We start from the raw sequence: 27,481 nt of genomic DNA, 5'->3' as shown, positions 1-27,481 counted from the left end.
CCGAAAGATAGATCTATTTTCGGTGGCCTTGATTCTACGCTGTTTGTTCCATGTAAATAGGTTTCATCTACTGAGATAATAATAAATAAATAATTATGGTAAGGAAAACAAGAGAACTTTTATCTGCGACCATTATTAGATTCCTTTAGAAAGAGTTGCAGTCAGTGATTATCTTTTACCATTATTAGATTCCTTCAGAAGGAGTTGCATACAGTGGCTTTTAGTTTTAAAATTGTGGGGGAGGGTTCAAAATCATATTATCCATTGCATAGGTAATGCGTTCCTGTGATTGTGGGTATTATATAACTATATATATATATATATATATATATATATATATATATATATATATATATATATATATATATATATATATATATATATATATATATATATATATATATATATATATATATAATATTTCTAAAGAGACAATATTAAAAACAGCTTCAGATACTTTGTCCTCAAGTAATAACGTTACTTAATATAAATTAAGAGGCTGCAGAAGAGAAATATGGAAACGCTTCACAAAAAAAAAAAAATCTTCTGATGGAAAGCTGCGTCCAAAAAAAAAAAAAGTCTTCATTCCACGACGCATCTAATCGATGTCTGAACCCGATTAGCGACAAAAAAAAAAAAAAAAAAAAAAAATTTATACGGTGTCTATCGACTGCGACTGCAAGTCAATTAGTTGTTTCCACGTGAAATGAAAACTAGAAATGAAAAGATTCCTCTCGGTTTATACCCAATAGGTAGTTTTTTTATTAGTTTTTTTTATTTGACCAGCGTACTGGGAATTCACGTGAAAGGTCAAAGGTGAACACTGAATCTCTCCAGTCTCTTGCACGTCATGAGACTTATATATTGAATCATTTCGGGAAGGAACCATTCCGACATTGAGCTTGAGGGTGTATTATTATTATTATTATTATTATTATTATTATTATTATTATTATTATTATTATTATTATTATTGGTGAAGAAATCCACATTGTTTTAGATGTAAATATACATTTTAGGAATTTATATTTAACGTTACACACTATTGATTTCTTCCCCATTTTAGTGACTCATGCTATGATGAGATTATTATTGTTATATTATTATTATTATTATTATTATTATTATTATTATTATTATTATTATTATTATTATTATTATTATTATTATTAGTTTTACCAGACCATTATTATTAGGTATGACCCGAAGGATTTGTTTTTATTATTTTTTTATTTGGTCAATTTTACAATATTTCAAAATATTTATAATATGGACAGGGTTCATTTTCTGATTATCAACTAATAATAAGGTCTGACCCTGCAGGCTATTTCCATCTGGATAAGGTTCATTGAATTTTAATAATATAATTTTTTTATATTTGGTCATTTAAATCACAATGTTTCAAAATGTTTATAATAAGGACTATATAAGGGTTCATTTTCAGCCATCCTTTTAACAAGACCTGTTTAAAAGAGGGTAATCCCTTCAAATAATAATAATAATAATAATAATAATAATAATAATAATAATAAACTATCCATCTCATTTGTTCTAACAGGCAGACAAGCCTGCTTATCATTTCAGTAAACATCTATTCATACCCCCAATCAACCAGCAACGTCAGTGTCTGCCTCCCACCCATCATTTCAACATCTAATCGATCCTAAGAGTCCGCGGGAGGAGGAACATACATGAACCCGGTGGCCGCCGCCTTGGGGAGCCCAGTCTAAAAGATGTAGGAATATTAATTAGGTAACAGCGAAACACCTCATGTGACGCTGATGTTTTTTGGCATAATGCTGGGATTCAAGGTCAGTGTCTCGAGAAAGTGCCAAAAAGTGCCAGGAGATGAGGTGGGTGGGTAGTTAGGTTTGTGTGTGTTTAATGTAACTCCGCGCAATATGAGGCGTTTTAAAAATAGTCATGACCGCAGCAGTGCTGTTGTTTGTAGGTGGTTTTGGGCGTTGGAAGGGTTGGTGGGTCATGTGTATGTATGTATATTTATGTAATATATATATATATATATATATATATATATATATATATATATATATATATATATATATATATATCATATGTCCATAATTTATGTTGGTGGGCACAGAATAGTGTTTGAATATATGGTTGCAACGTTCAAACATTGTTGTATGGGCCTTTTTATCTTATATATATATATATATATATATATATATATATATATATATATATATATATATATACTTCATTTATTTATGCTTTTATTTATTTATGCTCCCAGCAGACGGGGTGGCTCGATTGGGGTGGGGGTGGGGGGAAAGCGAACGAATGTCCTTGCTATGTTCATAATTTTAACTGCTGGCTGGCTGATGAACCCCAGGAACATTCAAAACATCGGCTACTTCATGAATAAGCACAGAAGGCCCACACTTGTGTGTTGAGTCTATTCTAATTGCAAATAATAATAAAAAAATCTTTTATTAGCCAGTGCATTTTCTGTTCACTATGACCAGTCAGGAATATCATTATAACATCAGCTTTTTCACGCTTCTATTTTGACTAATTTTCCAGTCCCACAACTTCCACCAATATCAGAGGTCCTTTATCTTGACTTTGGGCGTCAGGGTTAAGGGCTAGTGCCGTCAGTGCACCTCATGCAGTGCACAGTAGGCATTACTTAAGGTTCTTTGCAGTGTCCCTTCTGCCCCTAGCTGTAAGCTTTTCATTCCTTTTGCTGTACCTCCGTTCATGTACTCTTTCTTCCATGTTACTTTCCTAAACCCTCTCCCTCCTGTTACACCTTTCAAACCACCTTACTGTTAATTTCCAGTTCCAAATGGACGACCAGTTTAGTGCCCACACTGAAATAAAAAAAAAAAAAAAAAAAGGGACTGGAATAGGTAGCACAAAGTTCTGTTCACGATTCCAGTTCCTCGTTGGACGAGTCGGTAGAGTTCTCGGCTAGCACTCTGCTCGGCCCGAGTTCGAGCCTCCGGCCGGCCAATGAAGAATTAGAGGAATTTATATCAGGTGAGAGAAATTCATTTCTCGGTATAAAGTGGTTCGGATTCCACAATAAGCTGTAGATCCCGTTGCTAGGTAACCAGCTGGTTCTTAGCCACGTAAAATAAGTTTAAAATCCTTCGGGCTCAGCCCTAGGAGAGCTGTTAATCAGCTCAGTGGTCTGGTTAAACTTAGGTATACTTAGTTCACGATTCCGTGAAGCAGCCACAATGTACAGAGACAATGCAGTCAGTCACTCACGTCACGGCTTCTACCTGTAATGTTCGGGTATGATCAGATACGCCACAGGTCCGATAAGAAAGACTTCGCTGTTCTGTAGTAGGTCTTTTTGTCCCTCGCCTGGTGTAGTCTTTTGTGTCTGTTCCAGTCTGTGTAGCTGAACTGTCTTTGTTTTGCCTTTGTTTTTTTCTTGAAGGATTTCCCTCCATTCGTGGCCGAGCAAATTTTGAAGGAAGTTGATGTGAATATTTTTATGGAATACATAAAAGAAATTCCCCGTAGGGGCCAGCGCCATCACTGCACCTCACGCGGTACACTGTAGGCATTACTTAAGGCCCCTAGCTGCACCCCCTGGCATTCCTTTTACTGTACCTCCGTTCATGTTCTCTTTCTTCCATCTTAACTTTCCAACCGTCTTGTAACAGTTGTGTCATGGTGCAGCTGTGAGGCTTTCCTCCTGTTACACCTTTCAAGACCTTTTACTCTCAGTTTCCCTTTCAGCGCTGAAGGTCCTCATAGGTCCCAGTGCTTGAGCCTTTTAGATTAAGTTCTATATTCCATTCCATAAAATAAATTGGGATTTTTTTCTCCCTTTTCTTTCTTTCATTTTCACATATGGATATATATTATAATAATAATAATAATAATAATAATAATAATAATAATAATAATAATAATATGTATGTATGGATATTATAATGTATATAATTATATTTATTTGTGTGCATATATATATATATATATATATGTATGTGTTATATATATAGATATTACTCAGACATATATATACATATATATATATATATATATATATATATATATATATATATATATATATATATATATATATATATATATATATGGGAATGCGTGTACATGTTTGTTTATCCAAATGCAGATATTTCACAAACATTGTTTTATTTCAGAAAATAACAGTTCTCCATCGAATACTCGGATTTTGGGAAGGTGGAAACCACATTTTATTAGCTGTCCCATTTACTCGATTAACCCTCAAGTGAAAGGGTGTTAAAAAGGGGTGGGGGGGGGTATATGCCGTTGCCAAGAGATTTGTCACCCTATCGTATTATTGAGAAATCATCTTCAATTGATGGTATGACAGATAGGTGAGAAGGGTTCTTCTGAAACCCCTAATTTTGTCGTAAGAGTTAATTTAAAAAGGAATCCAATTGAGGTTTCAGTTCTTCAACCACCGAGAGAGAGAGAGAGAGAGAGAGATCAAAATTGTTATAACTATTTTTGTAGATGATTTTTTTATCGCTCATTTAAACTTCTTATATATTTGTTTATTTATGACATATAATTATATGTATGTATATATATATATATAATATATGAACTATTTATATGTATCACGATTTGTTCCATGCTCAGAAGCCCCTGTAATATTTTTTGTGTGTGTGTATAAAGACAAAATCCAGAGAAGGGAAGAGAAACAGTGTAGAGACATTTTGTCTTTATTTATATCTAAAAAGCCTTTCCATATTTCAACTTTAAGTGTGTGCCAGCATTCAGAAAGATATATATATAGAGCTAATATATAGCGTTATATATATTCCATATACACAACATATCTTATTAGCATTATATATTGCAATGGACAGATGAACAAAAGCAGTGCGTTTGTACTCTATTGCTATGTGTGTGTGTATGCAAGATATGTTGTATATATAATATATATATATATATATACCTATTAGCTCTCTGGCCGGTATTTATGAATGCTGGCCAACTTAATGAACGGAAAATATGGGGATAAATTTAGATATTAGACAAAATCTCTCCACTGTTTTCATTCCTTCGTGCATTTCTCTCTCTCTCTCTCTCTCTCTCTCTCTCTCTCTCTCTCTCTCTCTCTCTCTCTCTCTCTCTCTCTCTCTCTCATTTGGATGTCAGAAGAGAAACATGAACATTACAAGAATTCTGAGCGATAGATAAAAATCTTGATACAAATAATTATGATAAATTATCAAGCTTGTTTGGTAGTTTTGTCATATGTACGCAATATGAAATTAATTAATATTGATGTTCATTGCACTTAAGGCATTACTAAAGGTTCTTTGCAGCGTTCCTTCGGCCCCTAGCTGCAACCCCTTTCATTCCTTTTACTGTGCCTCCTTTCATATTATCTTTCTTCCATCTCTCTAGGTCTATCCACCCTCTCCTAAGAATGAATCTTGATTCATAGTGCAACTGCTTTGAGGTTTTCCTCCTGTTACACCTTTCAAACCTACCTACTCTCAATTTCATTCCTAACGCTTAATGACCTCATAGGTTCCAGTGTGTGGCCTTTGGCCTAAACTCTATATTCCATTGCATTCTTATACCAAGATTAAGATAGACAGGGCGACTTCGCATCGTCTCGTTTCTTGGTAGTTTCTGCGTTTGTCGTGATACCCAGAATTGATTCGCCCCGGACGGCACACAAAGACACCGCTGTCACGGGGTTTATTCATTTTGGGGTACGAGGCTGGTCGAGGTTCCCTGATGAACGCCACAAAGAATCGCTTGTCACAACCGCGTCACATTCGTGTGAAGTCTAGTTTCGAGTTGGTCGCGATATACCGGTTTGATTTGGGTCGGGTTTTTATTGGCAGATGCGACAGGACAACACGTTTTTTTTTAATTTGTTAATTTATTTTTTCTTTTTAATAAGTGAAATCTGTGTGTATTTTCCTTTTTTCCTTCCCAATACCATATTCTTTGTTGAGTTTCAAGTCAGTGGCCCTTTGGTGTGGGCTTGTTCCTTTGAATCTTCATCTAATAGAACACCTTTTTGATGTTCTTCTGGAAGCATTACCTTCTCTTATTTCTTTCCAGTGAACATCATGATATTGCTTGGCAGCTTGAATTTCAAGTTAATGGCCCTTGTGGTGGGCTTGTTCCATATGAACAGGGTTCATCTTCTGAATAATAATAATAATAATAATAATAATTGGGGTTCCTTCTTTGCTGCTCATTCTTCTGTGAGAATGCCATGGGAAAGGTCGTTGAAGAAATCACTTAAGAGGTCAGATTTCGACGAGAATCGGAAGTAACGTCACTGCGTTTTAGCCTTAATGGACCGGGCAGAGATCTCCTTTGAAAGATGCTGATGTCACGATCAGGCATCAGATGTCACGAGCTATGCGTGATGATGTCCTTATCTCAGGATCCGAATGCCTTCGTGAATGAGTGTAGGTGCTTGTGTGTGTGTGTGTGTGTGTTTGTGTGTTCATATGTACATCCTGGAGTTTTTTGCGTTTATAGAAATTTATTTTTTGTTTATGCAAATTATTAAAGTTATTAGTGTTATTTTTCTCCGTGTAAAGTAAATTGCACCTCTTGTTATAAAGGTATAAATTTACAGTATGCCTTAACCTAAGTTTTCATGAAGCCTAAGTTTTCCTATTAAGTATATCTATATATATAGATACATAAGGAGTCATATCCGCCTACGAAATTCCTAGAATATTTATCGGCTGGTTTTTCGCTGACTTTTATTCTTGTCTTTATGATTTCATAGATTTTGCTTTTGCAATGAATTATCTTGGAAAACGTCCAACAGACCTTTATTATTTTATAACTGCGTCATTTTATGGGTTATAACTCACTCTCTCTCTCTCTCTCTCTCTCTCTCTCTCTCTCTCTCTCTCTCTCTCTCTCTCTCTCTCTCTCTCTCTCAGTAGTTTTTGCATTTAGTGAGTTTGTCTGGTGAAAAGAAAGTCTCTCTCTCTCTCTCTCTCTCTCTCTCTCTCTCTCTCTCTCTCTCTCTTTATCTCAAAAATGAATCTCTCTCTCTCTCTCAGATTAACTTTTCATTTAGTGAGTTTATCTGTAAAACAGATATTACAGAAAGTTATTAATGAAATTAAAAATCTCTCTCTCATATTGTTAAAGAAAGTGGCTCTCGCAATATTATTGAGACAAAGTATAGATCTCTTTATGATGAGCATAAATTAGCATATGTTACTCTCTACTTTCAAAAGTGGTTCAAGACTAGAGGCAAGTAATTATAGGCCTGTGAATCTGACATCTCATATTATGAAAGTTTATGAAAGGGTAATTAAAAAAATATAATGAAACATTTAATGAAAAATAGATTGTTCAATATAGAACAACATATCCGGAAAAAGTACCCAAACCCAACTGTTAGTCCACCATGAAAGCATATATAAAAATATGATAAATGAAGAAGATACAGATGTGGTTTACCTAGACTTTGCAAAAGCTTTTGACAAGGTAGACCATAATATATTAGCGAAAAAAAATAGAAAACATAACATTGTTGACAAAGCAGGAAGATGGATAATAGAATTTTTGCAAAACAGAAAACAGACAGTGATTGCAAACGATGAGAAATCGGATGAAGCTATGGTAATATCCGGTGTGCCACAAGGTACGGTGTTAGCTGCATTGCTGTTGATGATTATGATTGCAGACATAGACAGTAATGTTAGGACTCGGTAGTAAGAAGTTTCGCAGATGACACAAGAATAAGTAGAGAAATTGCTTGTGATGAAGATAGGACCTCGATACAAAGAGACCTAAACAAAATATATAAATGGGCAGAGATAAATAGGATGGTATTTAACTCTGATAAATTTGAATCAGTAAACTATGGTGATAAAGAAGGAATGCTATATGCATATAAAGGACCTAATAACGAGACAATCACAAGTAAAGAAGCAGTTAAAGACCTTGGTGTGATGTTGAGTAGGAATATGTTATGCAATGATCAAATAGCAATACTATTGGCAAAATGCAAAGCAAAAATGGGAATGTTGTTGAACACATGATTATGCTTTATAAAACGTGTATGCTTGAATATTGCAATATAATATGGCCTAACGAGAAATGGCTGGTCATTTACAGCTTTTTTGACTACTGGGAAAGACTACAAATCTTAAATTTATAATCTTGAAAGGAGAAGAGAACGCTACATGGTAATCCAAGCATGGAAACAGATAGAAGGAATTTTCATGGAGCTAAAAATATCAGAAAGAGCAAGCAGATTGTTGCCCAAAACTATACCAGGAAAACTAAGGAAAGCACACAGGACATTAATATTGTTGCAGCGTCTATTTTGCACTACCAGCTCATCTTTTAGTTTCAAGTATCATCTAAGATGCATCCCAGGCCATCCAAGATTGGAAGATGCAAAATATCGGAAAGATGTCTCAATTCTCTGGTAGACATCAGAGGTGCCTCACACTGAGGGACTTGGGGCAACCCGAACGAACTGTAAGGTCTCTCTCTCTCTGCAATACCATTTATATATGTTCTGTTTATTTCCAAATATTCCAATGGGAATTTCAAAGGTTCATTTAATCATTTACATTTTTTGTATATTAATTTGATTTAATTTTCTCTCTATCTGTTACTTCTTTCTAATCTATTTCAAGTCAGTGTCCCTGTGGTGTATATGGATATTCACCTTCTGAATTTATTTCCAAATATTTCAGCCCCTGGGTACTTGTTCAAGGGTTCAAGTCTGAATAATAATAAGATGAAGTGCATGGCTTGTACCTAACATAATTCTCCTTGGATTTTAATCATTTATTTTTGCTGTCATTTTAATTTAATTGTGTTAATCTGTTTCTGATCTGATGGTAGTGGTTAATCCTTGTGGTATTTTTTTGTATATAATTTATAATTTAATTTATTAAATTGTTTTTTTAATTGATGATCTCGTCTTTCTTTCTGTGTTTAGGAGAGTAGTGAAGGGGCACTATCAGACAGATTAAGTAATGGAGGAAGCAGATCTGTTACTTCTTTCTAATGAACACCATAATATTCTTTGGAAGCTTGAATTTCAAGTCAGTGGCCTTGTGGTGGGCTTGTTCCATATGTAAATATTTAATAAGGTTCATCTTCTGAATAATAATAATAATAATAATAATAATAATAATAATAATAATAATAATAATAATAATAATAATAATAATAATAATAAATAAATAAATAAATAACTAAATAAAGAAATAAAAAAATCAAAGATTTATCCCCATCTTTTCCCTCCATGTGGCTTGTCGCTTTTTATATTATTTATATTATTTTTTATTTGTTTTTTTTTTTTTGCCCCTTACTCAATGTAAGTTCGCTCTCAGTAAGTTATTCCTCGAGACGTCAGGACAGAATTAATGGCTTCTTTATGACGGATCTTCAACTTTATATTTAGCTCTCTCTCTCTCTCTCTCTCTCTCTCTCTCTCTCTCTCTCTCTCTCTCTCTCTCTCTCTCTCTCTCTCTCTCTCTCTCTCTCTCTCTCCGTCGTAATAGATGTCTTGTGAACTTTATGGTTGAACGCATTCCGGCTAATTATTATTATTATTATTATTATTATTATTATTATTATTATTATTATTATTCAGAAGATGATCCCTATTCATATGGAACATGCCCTGTGTGTACATTATATATACATACATACATACATACACACACAAGCAGGCAATACCACATGAAAATAGTTGTTGACAACAGTCGATGGTTCAAAGGCACATGGAGAGGAACTTACACACATGCCCATTGGCACCAGCATATGCCCTCATACGCTGACAGAGAGAGAGAGAGAGCTGAGAGAGAGAGAGAGAGAGAGAGAGAGAGAGAGAGAGAGAGAGAGAGAGAGAGAGAGAAACTAAAACGGGTGACCTAGACATCAATTATGCATTCAGATGTATGCGAGTGTTGGTGGGTGTGTATTTTTATGTATGTATGCATGTATTTATGCTTGCGCGCGCGCGCGTTTATTTACCATCCACTGTGAAACGCCACAGCTTACCAGAGAGCAAAAGCGAGCATCTGCGCTGTTTTGGCGTTGGTGCTCGTTTGGTACAACGACTTAATCGCCATTATTCAATTTTCACTGTCCGTACTTTTAAGATAGTCTTTTTACACACAGAGTAAGATAAATGTAAGTAAGATAAAGAGTTGTTTTACACGTGTATGGTTAAGATAGAAAGTTTCTTTACATGTGTAAAGTTGAGATAAAGTCTCTTTATACGTGTAAGGTTAAAATAAAGTCCCTTTACATGTGTAAGGTCAAGATATAAAGTTTTTTACATGTGTAAGGTTAAGTGTTTACATGTGTAAGGTCAAGATAAAGTCTCTTTACATGTGTAAGGTCAAGATAAAGTCACCTTACATGTGTAAGATTAAGATAAAGTCTCTTTACACGTGTAAGGTCAAGATAAAGTCTCTTTACACATGTAAGGTTAAGATAAAGTCTCTTTACACGTGTAAGTTTAAGATAAGGTATTTTTACACATGTGTAAAGTTAAGATAAAGTCTTTTTACATGTGTAAGGTTAAGATAAAGTCTCATTACATGTGTAAGGTTGAGATAAAGTCTCTTTACATGTGTAAGGTTAAGATAAAGTCTCTTTACATGTGTAAGATTAAGATATAAAATATTTTTACACATGTGAAAAGTTAAGGTAAGAAGTCTTTTTACATCAGAAAGCTAAGGTTTTACCCTCAGATCTTCAAAACCACTGAGGCAAGAGGGCTGCAAATTGGTATGTTGATCATCCACCCTCCAATCATCAAACATACCAAATTGCAGCCCTCTAAGCCTCATTAGTTTTTATTTTATTTAAGAAAAAGTTAGCCATAATCGTACTTCTTGCAGCTATATAGGCCAGGCCACCACCGGGCTTTGGATAAAGTTTCATGGGCCGGGGCTCATACAGCATTATACCGAGACCACCGAAAGACATATATATTTTCGGTGGCATTGATTATAGGTTTTTCATTCTGACACCAGTAAGTGTTACTTTCCATTCAGACACCAGCAAGTGTTACTTTCCATTCTGATACCAGTAAGTGTTACTTTCCATTCTGACACCATTAAGTGTTACTTTCCATTCTGACACCAGTAAGTGTTACTTTTCATTCTGATACCAGTAAGTGTTACTTTCCATTCTGATACCAGTAAGTGTTACTTTCCATTCTGACACCAGTAAATGTTACTTTCCATTCTGACACCAGTAAGTGTTACTTTCCAATCTGATATCATTAAGTGTTACTTTCCATTCTGACACCTGAAACCAGTAAGCGTTACTTTCCAATCTGACTTTATCAGTAAGTGTTACTTTCCATTCTGACACCAGAAAGTGTTACTTTCCATTCTGACACCAGTAAGTGTTACTTGCAATTTGCTGCTCATCTCTTGAAAGTTCTTATTCCATGACCTTGATATTACGAATGTTTGCAAAGAAACTGTCATTATGCCTTTAAATGATTGTTTTAAGTACATATCAGCTTATGTTGTATTTTGGAGATAAGATGTGGCTGAGAGAGAGAGAGAGAGAGAGAGAGAGAGAGAGAGAGAGAGAGAGAGAGAGAGAGAGAGAGATTCAGAAGATGTTTGCTTGTTCTGTCCTAAAAGTAATTTGTATTCATACCATGGAGTTCAGACGACTGCTGTGTTGAGAGAGAGAGAGAGAAAGGCCGTAGTTAATGGGGCATTATTTCTTCTGATTTTTCTGTCATCTAACAATGTTTTGGAGATTGGAAACCACCACAAACACACAGTCATTTATCAAATATATTGATCATGATGCAAAGTTTTAGGACCTCAACATTAACTTCCTCTTGATTTAATGAACCTTCTTGTCGTAAGGAGGTCACCACTTGTTCGTTCCCTAATTAATGACCCCAAGAAAGCCAGGACACCTTTGATGGTAAGCCTGTGAAGCCGCCTTTTTTGGTTTTTTAATTGAGGAGTATTTCTGTCTCTTGAAGGTGGTTCTGATGTATGTTTGATCAGGTACTTTTATTTTTTTTCTCACTGACGCTTGTTTTATGATTTTTGAGAGGATTGCAGCTTTTTTTTTCAGTGGAAAATGATACATTTTATGTACTGTGTGTCTGTGCGCTCGCGCGCTCGTTAGGGGGCTTGACAGATTTTCTGTTGGGCTGTTTGGAAGCAGTAAAAGTGGTGGAATAACCATTACTTTTTTTTTTGCTCTATGAAAGAACGATTCAGGATCTATATTCCCGAGAGAGAGAGAGAGAGAGAGAGAGAGAGAGAGAGAGAGAGAGAGAGAGAGAGAGAGAGAGGCTGTATAGCTGACTTGTAAAGTATCGTATTTAACAATAAGTTATAGGTAAAATAATCATTACGAGAGAGAGAGGTGACTGACTGACTGACTGACTGACTGACTGACAGCATGGCAGGCCATGCAATGTCATGGTGACATATCAGAGCCGTCGCGAATGTGAACGTCTCTGTCTGTCCCTTTCATAACAAAAAAAAAAAAAGTAGTCGGAAACACTCTCTTTATGTTTAGTTATGCCACGTTCACATCTGTGTTCGTGGGATGGAATGAGGAGGAGGAGGAGGAGGGTATGTTTTGCCTCCTAATGACGAACATCCTGTTGGGAGCTTCGAGTGGAGCAGATTCGGTTGCGTATGGCTCCTCCGCAGTGACAGATTCCACTTGTTTGTTATGCTTTGATGCGCTGGGAAGCTGCTTTTTTAATTTTGTTACTTGGTGTTGCGTGTTGCTCGAAGGCTCCTTATTGTTACTTTGCTGCTCTATGTTTGGGTCTTGTTGTAGTATTGCAATGTTGGTTCATGGAGGAATCTGTTGATTCTGATGTTCGTCGCCCATGGAGAAACTTGGTGCTCTCTCTCTCTCTCTCTCTCTCTCTCTCTCTCTCTCTCTCTCTCTCTCTCTCTCTCTCTCTCTCTCTCTCTCGTAATGTTTTTTTACTAATAAACTTATTAAATACAATACTTCATAAGTCAGCTATACAGTCTCTCTCTCTCTCTCTCTCTCTCTCTCTCTCTCTCTCTCTCTCTCTTTAAGCAGCTATTATTGTCTAAAATGTAAGACTGTGTCCCTTGTCAATGAATGATGTTATAATTTGGTTTGTTTTCTCCAGTTTGAATTATTTCCAGATTTTTAGAAGACGACGTCAGGAATCGTGTGTGTGTGTGTGTGTGTGTGTGTGTGTAGATTTATACCATTTTGTTTATGTAGTTTCTTAGAAGTAACCTGAAGTAGAGAAGTACAGTGTGTCATGCAGGAACTGCATAATAACTTGCAGCTGCCAGTGTGATGTTGAATTGCGAACATTATTGTCTTGAGACAGTGGTGTGAAGAGGAATGCCCTCCGAATATCCTCTTCCAAAAAAAAAAAAAAAAAAAAGTCTCTTGTCCTTGCAGCTCTTCTTTTATTTATTCATTGTTTGCAAATGGTCAAGTGGTTTTCATAGATGTAATCATTAGTCTTTTTGTACATTATTACAACTCTTTGTTTGTTTATTGTTTGTGAATGGATCAAGTATTTTTATAGAGGTAAACATCAATCGTTAAGTAAGTATTATATTACACAAGACCAGTGGTTATAATTCTGTGAATGGATCAAGTATTTATATAGATGTAAACATCTATAAAGTTTTGTGAATGGATCAAGTATTTTTATAGATGTAAACACTATTTTTATGATATAAACATCTATAAAGTTTTGTGATTGGATCAAGTATTTTTATAGATGTAAACAGCAATAAAGTTTTGTGAATGCATCAGGTATTTATATAGATACAAACACCACTAAAGTTTTGTGAATGGATCAAGTATGTTTATAGATTTAAACATCAATAAAGTTTTTTGAATGGATCAAGTATTTTTGTAGATACAAACACCAATCGCTGAGTAAAGTATTATGGTCCACAAGACCAGTGGTTATAGTTCGCAGTGATAAATGTACGTGCTAAGCGGCTGGACACGTCTAGAAGAAGGAATTGTTTAATTAAACCACTGAACTTTTTTTTTCTGTTCATGACTGGCTTAATAAAAACCCGTCTTCCTTGAGAGGAATCAAGATAAAAGTAGATAGAAGAAGTAGTATATAAAAGTAGATAGTAGAAGTCTCTGAAAGTAGACAGTAGAAGTAGTCTATAAAAGTAGATAGTGGAAGTCTATAAAAGTAGATAGTAGAAGTAGTCTATAAAAGTAGATAGTAGAAGTAGTCTATAAAAGTAGATAGTAGAAGTAGTCTATAAAAGTAGACAGTGGAAGTCTATGAAAGTAGATAGTAGAATACTATAAAAGTAGACAGTAATAGATAGTAGAAGTGGTCTGTAAAAGTAAATATTAGTAGTAGTCTATAAAAGAAGAAGTAATAGATAGTAGAAGTAGTCTATAAAAGTAGATAGTAGAAGCCTATAAAAGCAGATAGTAAAAGTAGTCTATAAAATTAGATAGTAAAAGTAGTCTATAAAAACAGATAGTAAAAGTAGTCTATAAAAGTAGATCGTAAAAGTAGGCTATAAAAGCAGATAGCAAAAGTAGTCTATAAAAGTAGATAGTAGAAGTAGTCTGTAAAAGTAGATATAGGAAGCTATAAAAGTAGTCTACAAAAGTAGATAGTTGAAGTAGCCTACCGCGCGTTCTATCGCTCGAGAGAGAACTAGATACAGGCAGTATTAGTCTCCTTTAATTTTTTTTTTTTTTACCATTCTCTGTGTTCTTAAGATTATTCCGCTCGATTGATGATCCTTTTCAGCAGTTTATTTATTTATTTATTTTTTTTTGTCGAGTAGAAAACAGTTAAAAGGATGGAGTGATGCAACTGAACATCTGTTCTTGTGTAGTGAATTGTGAAAGGTTGTTTATCAATATTATTTTTGTTGTTTTTGTTAATATTATTATTATATTAATTTAAGATTTAAAATGTGAGGACTTTGGACCCCATATTTTAAGCAGTAATAATAATAATAATAATAATAATAATAATAATAATAATAATAATATTGCTAAGATGATGATAAACTGTTATGTAATAAAAATGCACAATTATTTAATGATAATATTGCTAAGATGATGATAAACTTTTGGGTAATAAAAATTCACAATTATTTAAATAGATTGTATTAATATGCAAAAGATATTAATACAATTTTTATTTATATGCTTGTGGATTATTATTATTTTTTTTTATATAAAACCTCCAAACCTTTCATTTCGAAGTAACATCTCATATTAATGAATTAAAAAAAAAAATTATGATAATATTGTGAGTAGCCACGTTCATGGAACAGAGAACATTTGTCTTTGTGCAAGCCCGTTGTGGGCATGTTGTGGGTGTGTGTTTTTATTGTTGGTACACTCTTGGTGGGGATAATGGAGAATGATAGTTTGAATGGGGTAGAAACGACTGTGGGAGATGCTGGGGAGAGCAATTGGCGGGATGGAGGGCATCGCCAACTCTCAACTGGTGCCAGGCTAGCAGGTGGCACTACTGGTAGGGCCAACCAGTAGTCAGTCAGTCAGTCGCCTTGCCACCGTGCCCAGCGCGACGAGAGCGTTGTCTGGGCATCTGCCATCATCTAGCGCCTCCTCTCGCCCTCTCCTCTGTTGGCAGTACGTCGTGGATATGTGTGTGTGTGTATGCGCGCGCGCGTATTTGTGCTCTCTAAATCTCTCTGTGTGTCTCCCTCTCCCTGGCAATTTTCTGTGACACTGGGACCTTCAAAAACAACGTATTTGACCGTCAGTTCTGATTCTGGTTCGGCTTTGGAAGAACGTCAAGAGGAAATTGAATTTGCCTTCGTGATTTGCTCTGTGACGCTTGCAAGTAGGTGTGTGAACCGATTGCAACGTAGACTCAGCTGCTGGCTTGAGAGTGTATCAACTCAAAATTCATTTTTTTCTTTTTTTATTTTTCACCCGTGGATCAGTCAGTGTTGAAAAGAGAGAAGTGGTCAGTGACACTGCGATAGTGAAACTGCAGCAAAACTAAAAGTGCAGCGTCTCTGGAGTTAAACCGCTGACGCCGTTGGTGTCACCGTTTCAGAATGTTTGCGAGTGCATGTGAAGTGTTTGTCTCTCTCTCCTAGTTCCTATTAGCGCTGGAAAAGTAAATAGACTTGTAACTCTGGCCGAGAGGCCAGATAATGAAGAAAATTCGCGTGGATAAGACGTCCACAATATACCCGCATGGTTGTTATTGACTGTAATGAATGTTATCCGTTCGCCCCCTCTCTCATTCCCTGGCAGGAGTTAAATAGAGGAATTACAGGAGACGGTCGAATCGGCTACTAGCCACGATCGCACACAAGCTCGTTGGCTCTGTCTGTCCTTCGCAGTTGCTCCGTTGTGGAGAACATGTTTCACGAGGCTGTTTTGTCTCCCTGAAATTTAAGTGTGTTTCTTCTGTTCGCCAAGTGAATAATCACCATGAAGACTGATGGACGTGATAGCAGTTGTTTTGTTGGGGACGATCTGATTCTGCGGTGGCGTAGATAGTAGCTCGTGAAGCTTTGCTTTTTATTTTTCTTTTTGCCTAGCTGAAGACAAAAGGAAATAGAAGGCGAATGGTTTCCAGAAGAGGGTGAGTGAGGAGCTTATGGTGCCCAGAAGAGGGTGAGTGAGGAACTTATGGTAGAGTAACAGAAGAGGGAATGGTTTTGGTGCCCAGAAGAGGGTGAGTGAGGAATCAATGGTGCCCAGAAGGGTGACTGACCCAGCAAGTGAACTGGTGCCCAGAAGAGGGTGATTGACCTTGCAAGTGCATTGGCAGAAGAATCGGAGTGTGGCATTTGAAGGAAAAGGAATTGCTGACTTCAGCAATATTTCTGGCCTCCCCACAAAGTGCTATGCGCGTCTCTGGCGGCTCCTCCGTCAGTATGGGGGAGAGTGGGGTCGTCAGTGGTGGAGGAGGAGGAGGAGGGAGTGGTGTAGGAGGAGGAGGAGGAGGAGGAGGTGGAGGTTGGGGGTCAGGTGGCCGTGCCCTGTCCCTATTGTCACGCCTCAACCTGAGGAGACCGAGCAGCCGTAGGTCGAGCAAGAATGCCACCACCACCACCACCACCAGCAGCAGCAGAAGGAACAGCAAAGGAAACAACAGCCACAACACTCAGAGTTGTTCTCTGACGAACAACAGCCTGGGTCGCCAACAACACCTGCCCGCCCCCCACGAACAGGATGAGCCCGACAGCAACAACAGCGTGGGCGTCAAGAACTTGCTGCAGTGGGCTGTGGGCGTGGTGCAGAGGTTCAGGCACCCTTGGCTGGATCCTTCGCCTTTGTCAAGTTAGTGATGGTCTGTGTGCATGAGTCAGAGTTGAGCCCTGGGCGAGTTGGGTTGGGGTGGGTTTTATGAATAATAATAATGAATATAAACAAGATTCAAGTCGTCATTGCCAGTACGTTCAGAATGGGACTCCCTGATAAATGAATGTGGCTTTCTGATCATTCTCTGATAAATGAATATGGTTCTCTGATCATTCCCTGATAAATGAATGTGGTTCTCCGATCGTTCCCTGATGAATGAATATGGTTCTCTGATAATTCTCTGATAAATGAATATGGTTCCCTGATAAATTTCTCCTGATAATTCTCTGATAAATGAATATGGTTCCCTGATTGATGGCTCCTGATAATTCTCTGATAAATGAATATGGTTCCCTGATAAATGGCTCCTGATAATTCTCTGATAAATGAATATGGCTCCCTGATATTTCTCCTGATAAATGAATAAGGTTCCCTGATAAATGAATAAGGTTCTATGATAAATAAATATGGTTCTCTGATAAATGAATATGGTTCCCTGATAAATAAATATGGTTCTCTGATAAATAAACATGGTTCTCTGATAAATGACTTTGGTTCTCTGATAAATAAATATGTTCTCTGATAAATGAATATGGTTCTCTAATAAATAAATATGGTTCTGTGATAAATAAATATGTCTCTGATAAATGAATACGGTTCTCTAATAAATAAATATGGTTCCCTGACAAATGAATATGGTTCCCTGATGAAAGATTACCAAGACACTGAAACCAAAGCCATGGAAAAGATAACTATGAACTCTTAAGACATCATGAGAATGAAGCAATGACACCTGTATTCTGCCCTAAAATGGAAAACCTGCAGAATCTGCAAAATTTTCGAAATTGAGATATGCCACCTATTGGGCCCGTGAAACACTTAATACACAAGTTACTGCAGTTTCAGAATGATTCTTCAGTGTTTTTATTTAGGGGTCCCATTTGACTGGTTCTTCAAATTTCCGAAATTTAAGATATGCTCCCATTTGAATGATTCTTCGATGCAGTTTCAGAAATCAGTGAATTAAGGGGGAAAACTGCAGTATCTGCAAAATTTTTCGAAATTCAGATTTTGTATTTTTGCACTTAATGCAGTCTTCCATTTTGAGCAGTATTGTTCTCAGTGCTTGACTTTTTATTTATTTATTTTTTTGGAAATTTAAGATTCTCTCCCAATTGGTTGATTGATTAGGTTGCCAGGTTGAGAATGATTCGGATGTTCATTTAAATGGGCCTGCAGTATCTGCAAAATTTCCTCCGGTTTGTTTGGGGGGCGAAAGTTAAAGTTAGACAGAATGATTCTTCAGTGTTCTTTAGGGGTCCCATTTGCAGTATCTGCAAAATTTCGAAATTAAGGGCCAAAATTAGCCTCGAGGGAAACACTTAATTCACAAGGGCCTTTTTGAGAATGATTCTTTATTCCATCATTAGGGGTTTTGCCAGCGTTCAGATATGTTTTTAGATGCTCTATTGTTGATTGAAACAACCAAAATACGATTATCAAGATTTAGTTTTATTTTCTTTAGCATCTCAAAATTTCGCCCTCTTAGATATGCCACCTATTGGGTCGTGTACTTAAACACTTAGAAACACAAGTTACTGCATTTTATGAAACTCTTCAGTGCTTTATTTAGGGGTCCCATTTGCAGTATCTGAAACTCAGCCACGTTAAGATATGGTGGCCTGTGCTGTTAATGGCTAAGTTAGCGGTGCCAGAATGATTCTTCAGTGTTTTTTTGGCTGAATTTCTCTTTAAATAGAATTAAAATATGAGGTTATTGGGCTGCAATTTGGAATGCTTGATGATTGGAGGGTGTTGATCAACAGTTTCAGAGTGATTCTTCAATGCTTTATTTAAGATCTGATTTGCGGACAGAAAAGGTGCAAACGGACAAACTGAGTATCTACCATTTTTCTCACTTTTATTTTTGCAGGTAAGTCTTCCAAAATTGTATGCTTTTTTTATACTTATTTATTTTTTCAAAAGGAATTAAGAATATGGTTAATTGATTAGGGTTGCCAGATTGAGCATCTTCGGATACCCAAATGGGCTGAATCCATTCCTCCGGTTTGTTTAGGGGGCGAGGTAAATAGACATGACCTTAAGCTCTGACCTCGAGGCCAAATTATCGAGGGTTGCTCAGTTCAAAGGGCTTTTTTTATTTATTTATTCCATCATTAAGGTTTTGCCAATATTCAGATATGTTTCCGTAGATGCTCTGTGTTGATTGTCAACCAAAATACGATTATCAAGATTTAGTTCATTTTCTTTAGCATTCTTTTCGCCCTTTTAATAGAAAGCTATGAAGTCGTGTACTTAAACACGTAGGAAACAAGTATGTATGAAACTTTCAGCCACGGCCCATGAAACTCAGCCACGTTCCGGTGGTGGTCTGTGTTGTTGGTGGCTATAGCGGTGCCAGAAGTACGATTATGGCTGACTTTCACCTTAAATAAAATAAAAACTAATGAGGCTAGAGGGCTGCAATTTGGTATGTTTGATGATTGGAGGGTGGATGATCAACATAGCAATTTGCAGCCCTCTAGCCTCAGTAGTTTTTAAGATCTGAGGGCGGACAGAAAAAGTGCGGACGGACAGACAAAGCCGGCACAAGAGTTTTCTTTTACAGAAAACTAAAAATGTAAGACAAAGTACTTGGTATCTTCTTACTATCTCCAGATTTGTCATTATTATTCAATATAATTTTCATATACAAAGAATAAACAAAGGCCACTTTGATTATGTATGTTCATTTGTATTTTAAAAAGATTATTTATCGTTTTACAATATGTAAAATTACCAAATTGGCAAGTTTGCGGAATGCCTGTTGATGTCGCGTTAACAAGAACTTCATGACACAGTGAGCTCTTTTAAATTTGTCTCAAGAATTTAAGTGAGAGAGAGAGAGAGAGAGAGAGAGAGAGAGAGAGAGAGAGAGAGAGAGAGAGAGATTATTACATCTTGCATGGTACAGTAATCTAGATACTGTGTGCGCGATTGCTCGCTAAGATTAGCACACCTATGTATATCTGTATATGTGGAGAGAGAGAGAGAGAGAGAGAGAGAGAGAGAGGAGAGAGAGAGAGAGAGAGAGAGAAAGAGAGTATAATTGGTAGGTTGGAGTTCCTGGAGTGAACAAGGATGGAAAGGTGTTCTGTGGAAATGTGTCAGGACAGAGATTTCTTTGTTTGGAAAAGTGTCGCCTTCACTGAAGAAATTTCATGACTGTACTTGGAAAGAAAATGATAGGAAAGGATAATATACTAACATATTGATGGACGTAGACAAATTTGATCATTCTGTGGTATACTATAGAAGAGTGTGAATAACAATGAAGTAAAAAATTAATGGAAGAAAGGTTGGGTATTTTTAAAATATTATTGAAAATATTACTCTGGAAACGATTGTAGTTCAGTGAAATTATTGTAGAAGGGAACTGTAAATAAAACATGAAAAACGAGAGATAGGTGCTGTCTGAAGAGAATGCCTTCCTATGTCAGTGCAGTGAGTTTCGAGGAATGGTCGAAAATTAGTGATTGGAAAAGGTTATAGATTGAGTGGGTACCAGGAGTCGGTGAGTTTGATTGCAGCATGTTGATGAAAGTGTAAACGATTAGCTGACCAAGGTGTTTAAGGTACGTATGGATGAGGAAAAGGTGCCAGACTTGAAAGTGGAAATAAAAATGAAATAGTTGACTGAAATATTTAAATAGCAAGGCATGAATGTGTATTGCATGATTTTGAATGAGAAAGAACTGACTGATTTAGAGTTATAAACTGGTTTTACAGCAACAATATCCATCAGCGTCTGTCACTGACAAAGGGAATCGTGTGTGAAATTGTGACAAATAGCAGTGATTATAATTTGATTATAATTTACTGATTACTTTGCCTTAATGGTGAACTGCTTGATCATTGTGGGACTAGATAAGATAGAAAATAGATTACACTTATCTGAGAGATAGGCATGGGTAAACAGTTGAAAGTTTTTCCTGTACCTTAATGATTTCGATTTCCAAATTTATGTTTTGGTTATGTGCGCCTTTGGAAAGAAAAATGGACCATGGCAATAATAACTCTTGTAGTTCCTCATTCAGAATTTAGTCATTTCTTCAAGACCTTGAATGATTATTAGTTTCGTTTTGAGCCCCAAAAATAAGTATGACGCATGTGCCTGGCAGGGCCTACACGCACCGTCCAATTTAGAAGATGATTGCCGTTTCTAAAAATAGTATTCAGACGGGTTTTTTGAAAGACCTCTCAAAAAAAAAAAAAGTGAAAAGTCATTAAACATTAGGTGTGGTGACTTGTATCCTTCTGGTCTGACTCTTTCGTATCGATGATTCATTTAGGCGATGTTTCAGCTGGGGGAAGAGGAGGGAGGAGGGACCCAGTGAATTGAATTGCGTGCCAATGTCAGGTATGGGTGGTTTAAGGGAGAGTGTCAGAGTGCCAGCCAGCCAGTCAGAGTCTCCAGAGAGGTCCCCAGGTATATGGTTCCTCTTAGTGCCGCTGTTTGGTTCTTGGCACTGGTGCCGGATGTGCGCCAAAAAGAGTGCCCTTTCTTCATCTTGCCTCGCCTCTGTGCTATCTTATTTTTCATTACTTTCCGTCCTCACCCATCACCCACACACTCACTTTTTTTTTTAATTCTCCCCTTCTTTTCTTCATCTCTTGATTCCTCATTTCATTGCAAAAATTTTTCTTAATTTTTTTTTTCCTTCTTTCTTTCTTCCCTTGGCAATGACCCTACCTCCGTCTCTTTTGGATGCCCCCATAATGTGACGACTGTTTTCGTTTCGACCTGTCTTCCTTTATAAATGAGAGAGAGAGAGAGAGAGAGAGAGAGAGAGAGAGAGAGAATGTTCTTCTGTAATGTGACAACTGTTTCTTGTTTCTACTTGTCTTGCTTTTTAAATTATAAAGAGAGAATTCTTCTGTAATGTGACAACTGTTTCTCGTTTCTACTTGTCTTGCTTTTATTATAAAGAGAGAGAGAGAGAGAGAGAGAGAGAGAGAGACACTTATGGTCATCACGTGACACTGTGTAACCAAGGGATGGCAGCGGAAATAGTTTGACCAGTAAGAATGGCATCAAATTCTGGTGCCGCAATTTACATATTGTGGAGAGGAGTATGACCGACATTCTTTTTCCGTTCTCGGACGCAATATTATTATTATTATTATTATTATTATTATTATTATTATTCAGAAGATGAACCTTATTCTTATGGAACACGCCCACTATAGGGGCCATTGAGTTGAAATTCAAGCTTCCAAAGAATATTAAGGTCTTCATTCGAAAGAAATAACAGAAGGTAATAGGAAATGCAGAAAAAGGAGATCAGTTATTAGAAAAACAGATAAATTAACAAATTAATAAATAAATAAAAATTGAGTCAAATATTAAAATACAAATTGAATTATTTTAGGGTAGCAATGCATTGTATTTCTTCCACACTTGACACCGGTATAGAACGGCTTATTCTATTAAACAACCTTCAGGGAACAAGATTCTGGACTATGTAATATCCACTTGCAACCAAGGCTCGTAGTTTGCCAAAATCAGAGCTACAAGTGAATTTATTGTTTTTGGATATGATGAGTTTTTGCGTGTATTTTTGAAAAGTTGTAATTTGACAAAATATAAAAAATATAAATAAATCCATTGGGCCAGCCCTTTCAGAGATCAGTGGTGTGGTAAAACTATTTTGATGATGATGATAATAATAATAATAATAATAATAATTTCTTCATTAAATTAGTTTTCTCGTTATTATTATTATTGAGTCATTTCCATAGTGATAAGGTTATTTTATCGTCATGATAATGACAGAATATGATTAGGGTGCACAGTCTCAAGATGGGTTGCAGGACCCGCGACTCTGTAGGAGGTAGTGCCGTCATTGGAACTCATGCGGAGCACTGTAGGCATTACTTAAGGTTCTTTGCAGCGTCCTTTCATTCCTCTTACTGCACCTCCATTCATATTCTCTTTCTTCCATCTTACTTTCCTCAGGTCTCTCCTAACTATTGATTCATAGTGCAGCTGCGAGGTTTTTCCTGTTACACATTTCAAACCTTTTGATTTTCAGTTTTTGTTTCAGCGCCGAATGGCCTCACAGGTCCCAGTGCTCGGCCTTTGGCTTAAATTCCATATTCTATTCTGTTCTATGTTGATGCGAAACTCCTTTGTTTATCTTTTGATTGGCCAAGTCTTGTGTCATTATTTTGACAAGTCTGATAACTGTCGACCCCAAATGTCGCACGTGCCATATTCCAGACTGGTGGCCTTGTTGGTTTTGTCGTGATCAGCATGCTCACAGTGATCCTGCACAGTAGTGCTTATGTTTATATGCCCTTACAGGTATTTTTTTGTTAAATATTCATGTTGTAGCAAGACCTTGGTACAGCCTAATCTTCCTAAAGTAATGTCTCTTACCTATCTTTCCCACTGACCACTTTAGCACAAGCCAGGCTGACTGACTGACTGCCAGGGCCTGATGTGAAGATATCTGCACAAACGACATATCTGATCAATGTCGATGCCTAGAAGAGTTTAAATCACATCCGGGTATGTGTGTATGAGTGTGTGTTTGTACCTCACATAAACTAATCAATGCTCTGGTACATGGGTTCAATCGTAGATCAATGGACAGAACGCATATCGTTTCCTTCGAATACCAATCCTTCTCTTCAGTCCCTGCAGAAACGTGCTCTCTCTCTCTCTCTCTCTCTCTCTCTCTCTCTCTCTCTCTCTCTCTCTCTCTCTCTCTCTCTAAAACTGTATTGTTTAAGGAACTGTTCAGACCAATTTCTGATCTCTTTCTCCCCCAAAAACTGTTCACACTGTTTTCCTGATTCTTTCTCTCTCTCTCTCTCTCTCTCTCTCTCTCTCTCTCTCTCTCTCTCTCTCTCTCTCTCCCTAAAACTGTATTATCTAAGGAACTGTTCCGACCGATTTCTGATCTCTCTCTCTCTCTCTCTCTCTCTCTCTCTCTCTCTCTCTCTCTCTCTCTCTCTCTCTCTCTCTCTCTCTCTCGGAAAATGAAAAATGAAATATTAAGGTAATGAATGACGAGACTATGTAGGAAAATGATGGGGAACCGCAGGATAGAAGGAAGACGAAATGAAACTCGAGAAGTACAGAATCAGAAACGAGCTAAAATGTTTGACACAGGAAGGAATGCAAGGGTGAATCAACCTCCGCACCCTTGATCATCATCCCACAGTCAGCCTGGGGAATCAAAGGCGAGACCCAGTTTAAAACATTAACCGGCATTAGCTTTGATTGATGCGGTGACGTAGGTTGAGGTGGTTTCTTTCCACCGGCAGCACCCACTCAAGGAAGGGCTCCTCTTCCCTCCCTCCCCCTTCCCCTCACCTGATACCTTTTCTTTTTTTTTTTTTTTTTTTTTTTATTTTACAGGTTTCCTTTCCCTTATCCCATCTGGTTTTCGACCCGTAGGAGGGTAATTCCGTCAGTGCACCTCACGCTTTGCGACTGTAGGCGTTACCTGAGGTTTTTTCGCGGCGTCCCGTAGGCCCGTAGCTGCAACCCTTTTAATTTTTTTTTTTTTTTTTACTGTTCCTTCTTTCATAATCTTTCTTCCGTCTTATACATTCCTCAATCGTCTCCTTGGGCCTAAATTGTATGTTCCAGTTCCAATTCCTCCATTTGGGTTTTCGGGTTTGTCTTTGTGCACGCCCACGTTACTAGATTTATGTTGATTTTCTTTTTTTTCCGTTTTGTATGACTTCTCTTCCATATGTAACTTTCTTTGCGTCCTTGGTCCTTCTGTTCCATTCAAATCGATTAACCTCAGAGGAATAATTGCTGCCTATTTCATCTCATATGATTTACCATGCCGAATAGTCCCGCCACATCCACTTGTTAAGTCTTAAACTTAAAGAGTTCGTTCAGTGACATTTGTACCCCAGAAGGATGAATAAGATATTATAATGATTAAACAGATTCCACGTCACGGCTTTATTTGCATACTTCCACGCAACCATTCGTGATTTTTAGTTTTATGTAAAAGAAAACGGTTGTGCCGGCTTTGTCTGTCCGTCCTCACTTTCTGTCCGCACTTTTCTGTCCGCCCTCAGATCTTAAAAGCTACAGAGGCTAGAGGACTGCAAATTGGTACGCTGATCATCCACCCTCAAATCATCAAACATACCAAATTGCAGCCCTCTAGCCTCAGTAGTTTTTATTTTATTTAAGGTTAAAGTTAGCCATAATGGTGTGTCTGGCAACGATATAGGACAGGCCACCACCCGGCCGTGGTTATAGTTTCACGGGCCTCGGCTCATGCAGCATTATACCGAGACCACCGAAAGATAGATATACTTTCTGTAGCGGCTGTTCAGAAAACTCGACTGCTCCGAAGGAGCCTCGGCGCATTTTTGTCTTTTCCAGGACACGTGGTTAGTGAATTTTGCTTGCACTGAAACTCGGCGATTTTTATATATGTATTTTTTTGCAAATTACATTGGTTAGTAGTACAGAATTATTAAGAAAGTCTCACATGTCTACGAAGTACTGCTTGGGTACCCTACTTGCTACTGTTTAGATATAATGGAGTGGAAAGGCGTTTCAAAGTTGAAAGGTCAGAGAGAGAGAGAGAGAGAGAGAGAGATTAACCAAATGGTGTTGACTTTTTTAACTGTCTCGGCGTTGTAAAAATTGATGCGATATAAAGGAACATTTTGTGAGTGGGTGAAGGAGAGAGAGAGAGAGAGAGAGAGAGAGAGAGAGAGAGAGAGAGAGAGAGAGCTTTATAGCCAACTAGCTTTCATTGTTTTGATGTAATCGCATTGTTCGCCCTAATGCATTTTATCCCTTCTAACTTTTAATCTAAAAAGCGGCGTCCCATCCGTTAAGATAATTGACGAGCCAATTTGCTACCACCCACCGGCGTCAGCGGCGACCATTGTGTCTGCGACGCCAACGCAAAACGCTGGGAATAAATTAGCGTGGCACCCTTCGGGACTACACGCAGAAAGGACTGATAATAAGCGACCTTCAGTCTTCCGTGATATGAATGCGGTAGAGGTGAAGATATTATAAGATATTTGATTTATTTGATGACCTTGACCTGGGTTCGATTCGTTGGGGAAGTGATCAGTTTCTTCATTTTCGTGGCCGTATTTGTGACTGAAGGTTTCTCCCGTAGGGGGGGGGGGTAGTAGAGCCGTCAGTGAACCTTACGCGGTGCGCTGTAGGCATTTACTTAAGGTCTCCCTAGATTCAGCAACCCCTTTCATTCCTTTTACTTACTGTACCTCCATTCATATTATCTATCTTCCATCTTGCTGTCCACCCTCTCCTAAACAATTATTTCATAGTGCAACTGCTTTGAGGTTTTCCTCCTGTTACACCTTTCAAGCCTTTTACTCTCAATTTCCTCTCCAGCGCTGAAAGACCTCTTAGGTCCCAGTGCTTGGCCTTTGTCCTAAACTCTATATTCCATTCCATTCCATTCAGTTTATCCATTTCTCATTCCTTTCGTGCATTATAATGGATTTTCACCACTTTTCTTTTTATGATTTTTTCTAGATTATGCCATTGGATTTTTACCAACTTTTCGTAATTACAAATTGGTTGAAGTGAGTTACATTATGTTCATAGATTCTTGAACACGTGAACATGCCATGTTGAGCCTTGAACGCGGGCACTCAAGTTTACACACGGGGGATTATGGGGGGGGAGGGCGAGGGGGGGAACTGGACTGAGGTGTAAAATGAGGAATGGACGAAGCGATACTGTGCAATCCAGATCTCGAGGAACTATGCAAAGCTCCTTCCACCCCACTTCCTTTTTTTGAGATGCTCTGTGATCGCAGGGTCTCTCTCTCTCTCTCTCTCTCTCTCTCTCTCTCTCTCTCTCTCTCTCTCTCTCTCACACACACACACACACACACACTGTGGTGAGCTTTAGAAGGTGAAATCTAAATGGGAAAGGTTATTTACTTCACTTAGTTGTATCTCTCTCTCTCTCTCTCTCTCTCTCTCTCTCTCTCTCTCTCACACACACACACACACACACACACACACACTGTGGTGAGCTTTAGAAGGTGAAATCTAAATGGGAAAGGTTATTTACTTCTTAGTTGTATCTCTCTCTCTCTCTCTCTCTCTCTCTCTCTCTCTCTCTCTCTCTCTCACACACACACACACACACACACACACTGTG

At 37.4% G+C, this 27,481-nt stretch overlaps 1 protein-coding gene across 13 annotated transcripts in view; it reads left to right on the top strand.

Moving 5' to 3' along the window:
* Positions 1 to 27,481, top strand: part of Pka-C1 (Protein kinase, cAMP-dependent, catalytic subunit 1) — a 972,169-nt gene that overhangs the window by 879,140 nt on the left and 65,548 nt on the right. Inside the window, exons 1-2 of one of the 13 annotated variants that reach the window (XM_067096275.1) lie at positions 15,457 to 16,593; positions 16,722 to 17,262. The exons of 9 other annotated variants lie outside the window; for them this stretch is intronic. In XM_067096275.1, coding sequence (XP_066952376.1) covers positions 16,827 to 17,262 — 436 coding nt within the window. In that variant the 5' untranslated portion in view covers positions 15,457 to 16,593; positions 16,722 to 16,826. Of the gene's footprint in view, positions 1 to 15,456; positions 16,594 to 16,697; positions 17,263 to 27,481 lie in introns of those variants that run through there. 3 more of the 13 variants (XM_067096273.1, XM_067096274.1, XM_067096272.1) reach the window with 3 other exon arrangements.

Source organism: Macrobrachium rosenbergii, chromosome 52, assembly GCF_040412425.1.
Source record: "Macrobrachium rosenbergii isolate ZJJX-2024 chromosome 52, ASM4041242v1, whole genome shotgun sequence".
In the NCBI taxonomy this organism is placed as follows: Eukaryota; Metazoa; Arthropoda; class Malacostraca; order Decapoda; family Palaemonidae; genus Macrobrachium; species Macrobrachium rosenbergii.
Note: the sequence above shows the minus strand (reverse complement) of the source record. Positions and strands in the feature narration are given on the sequence as shown.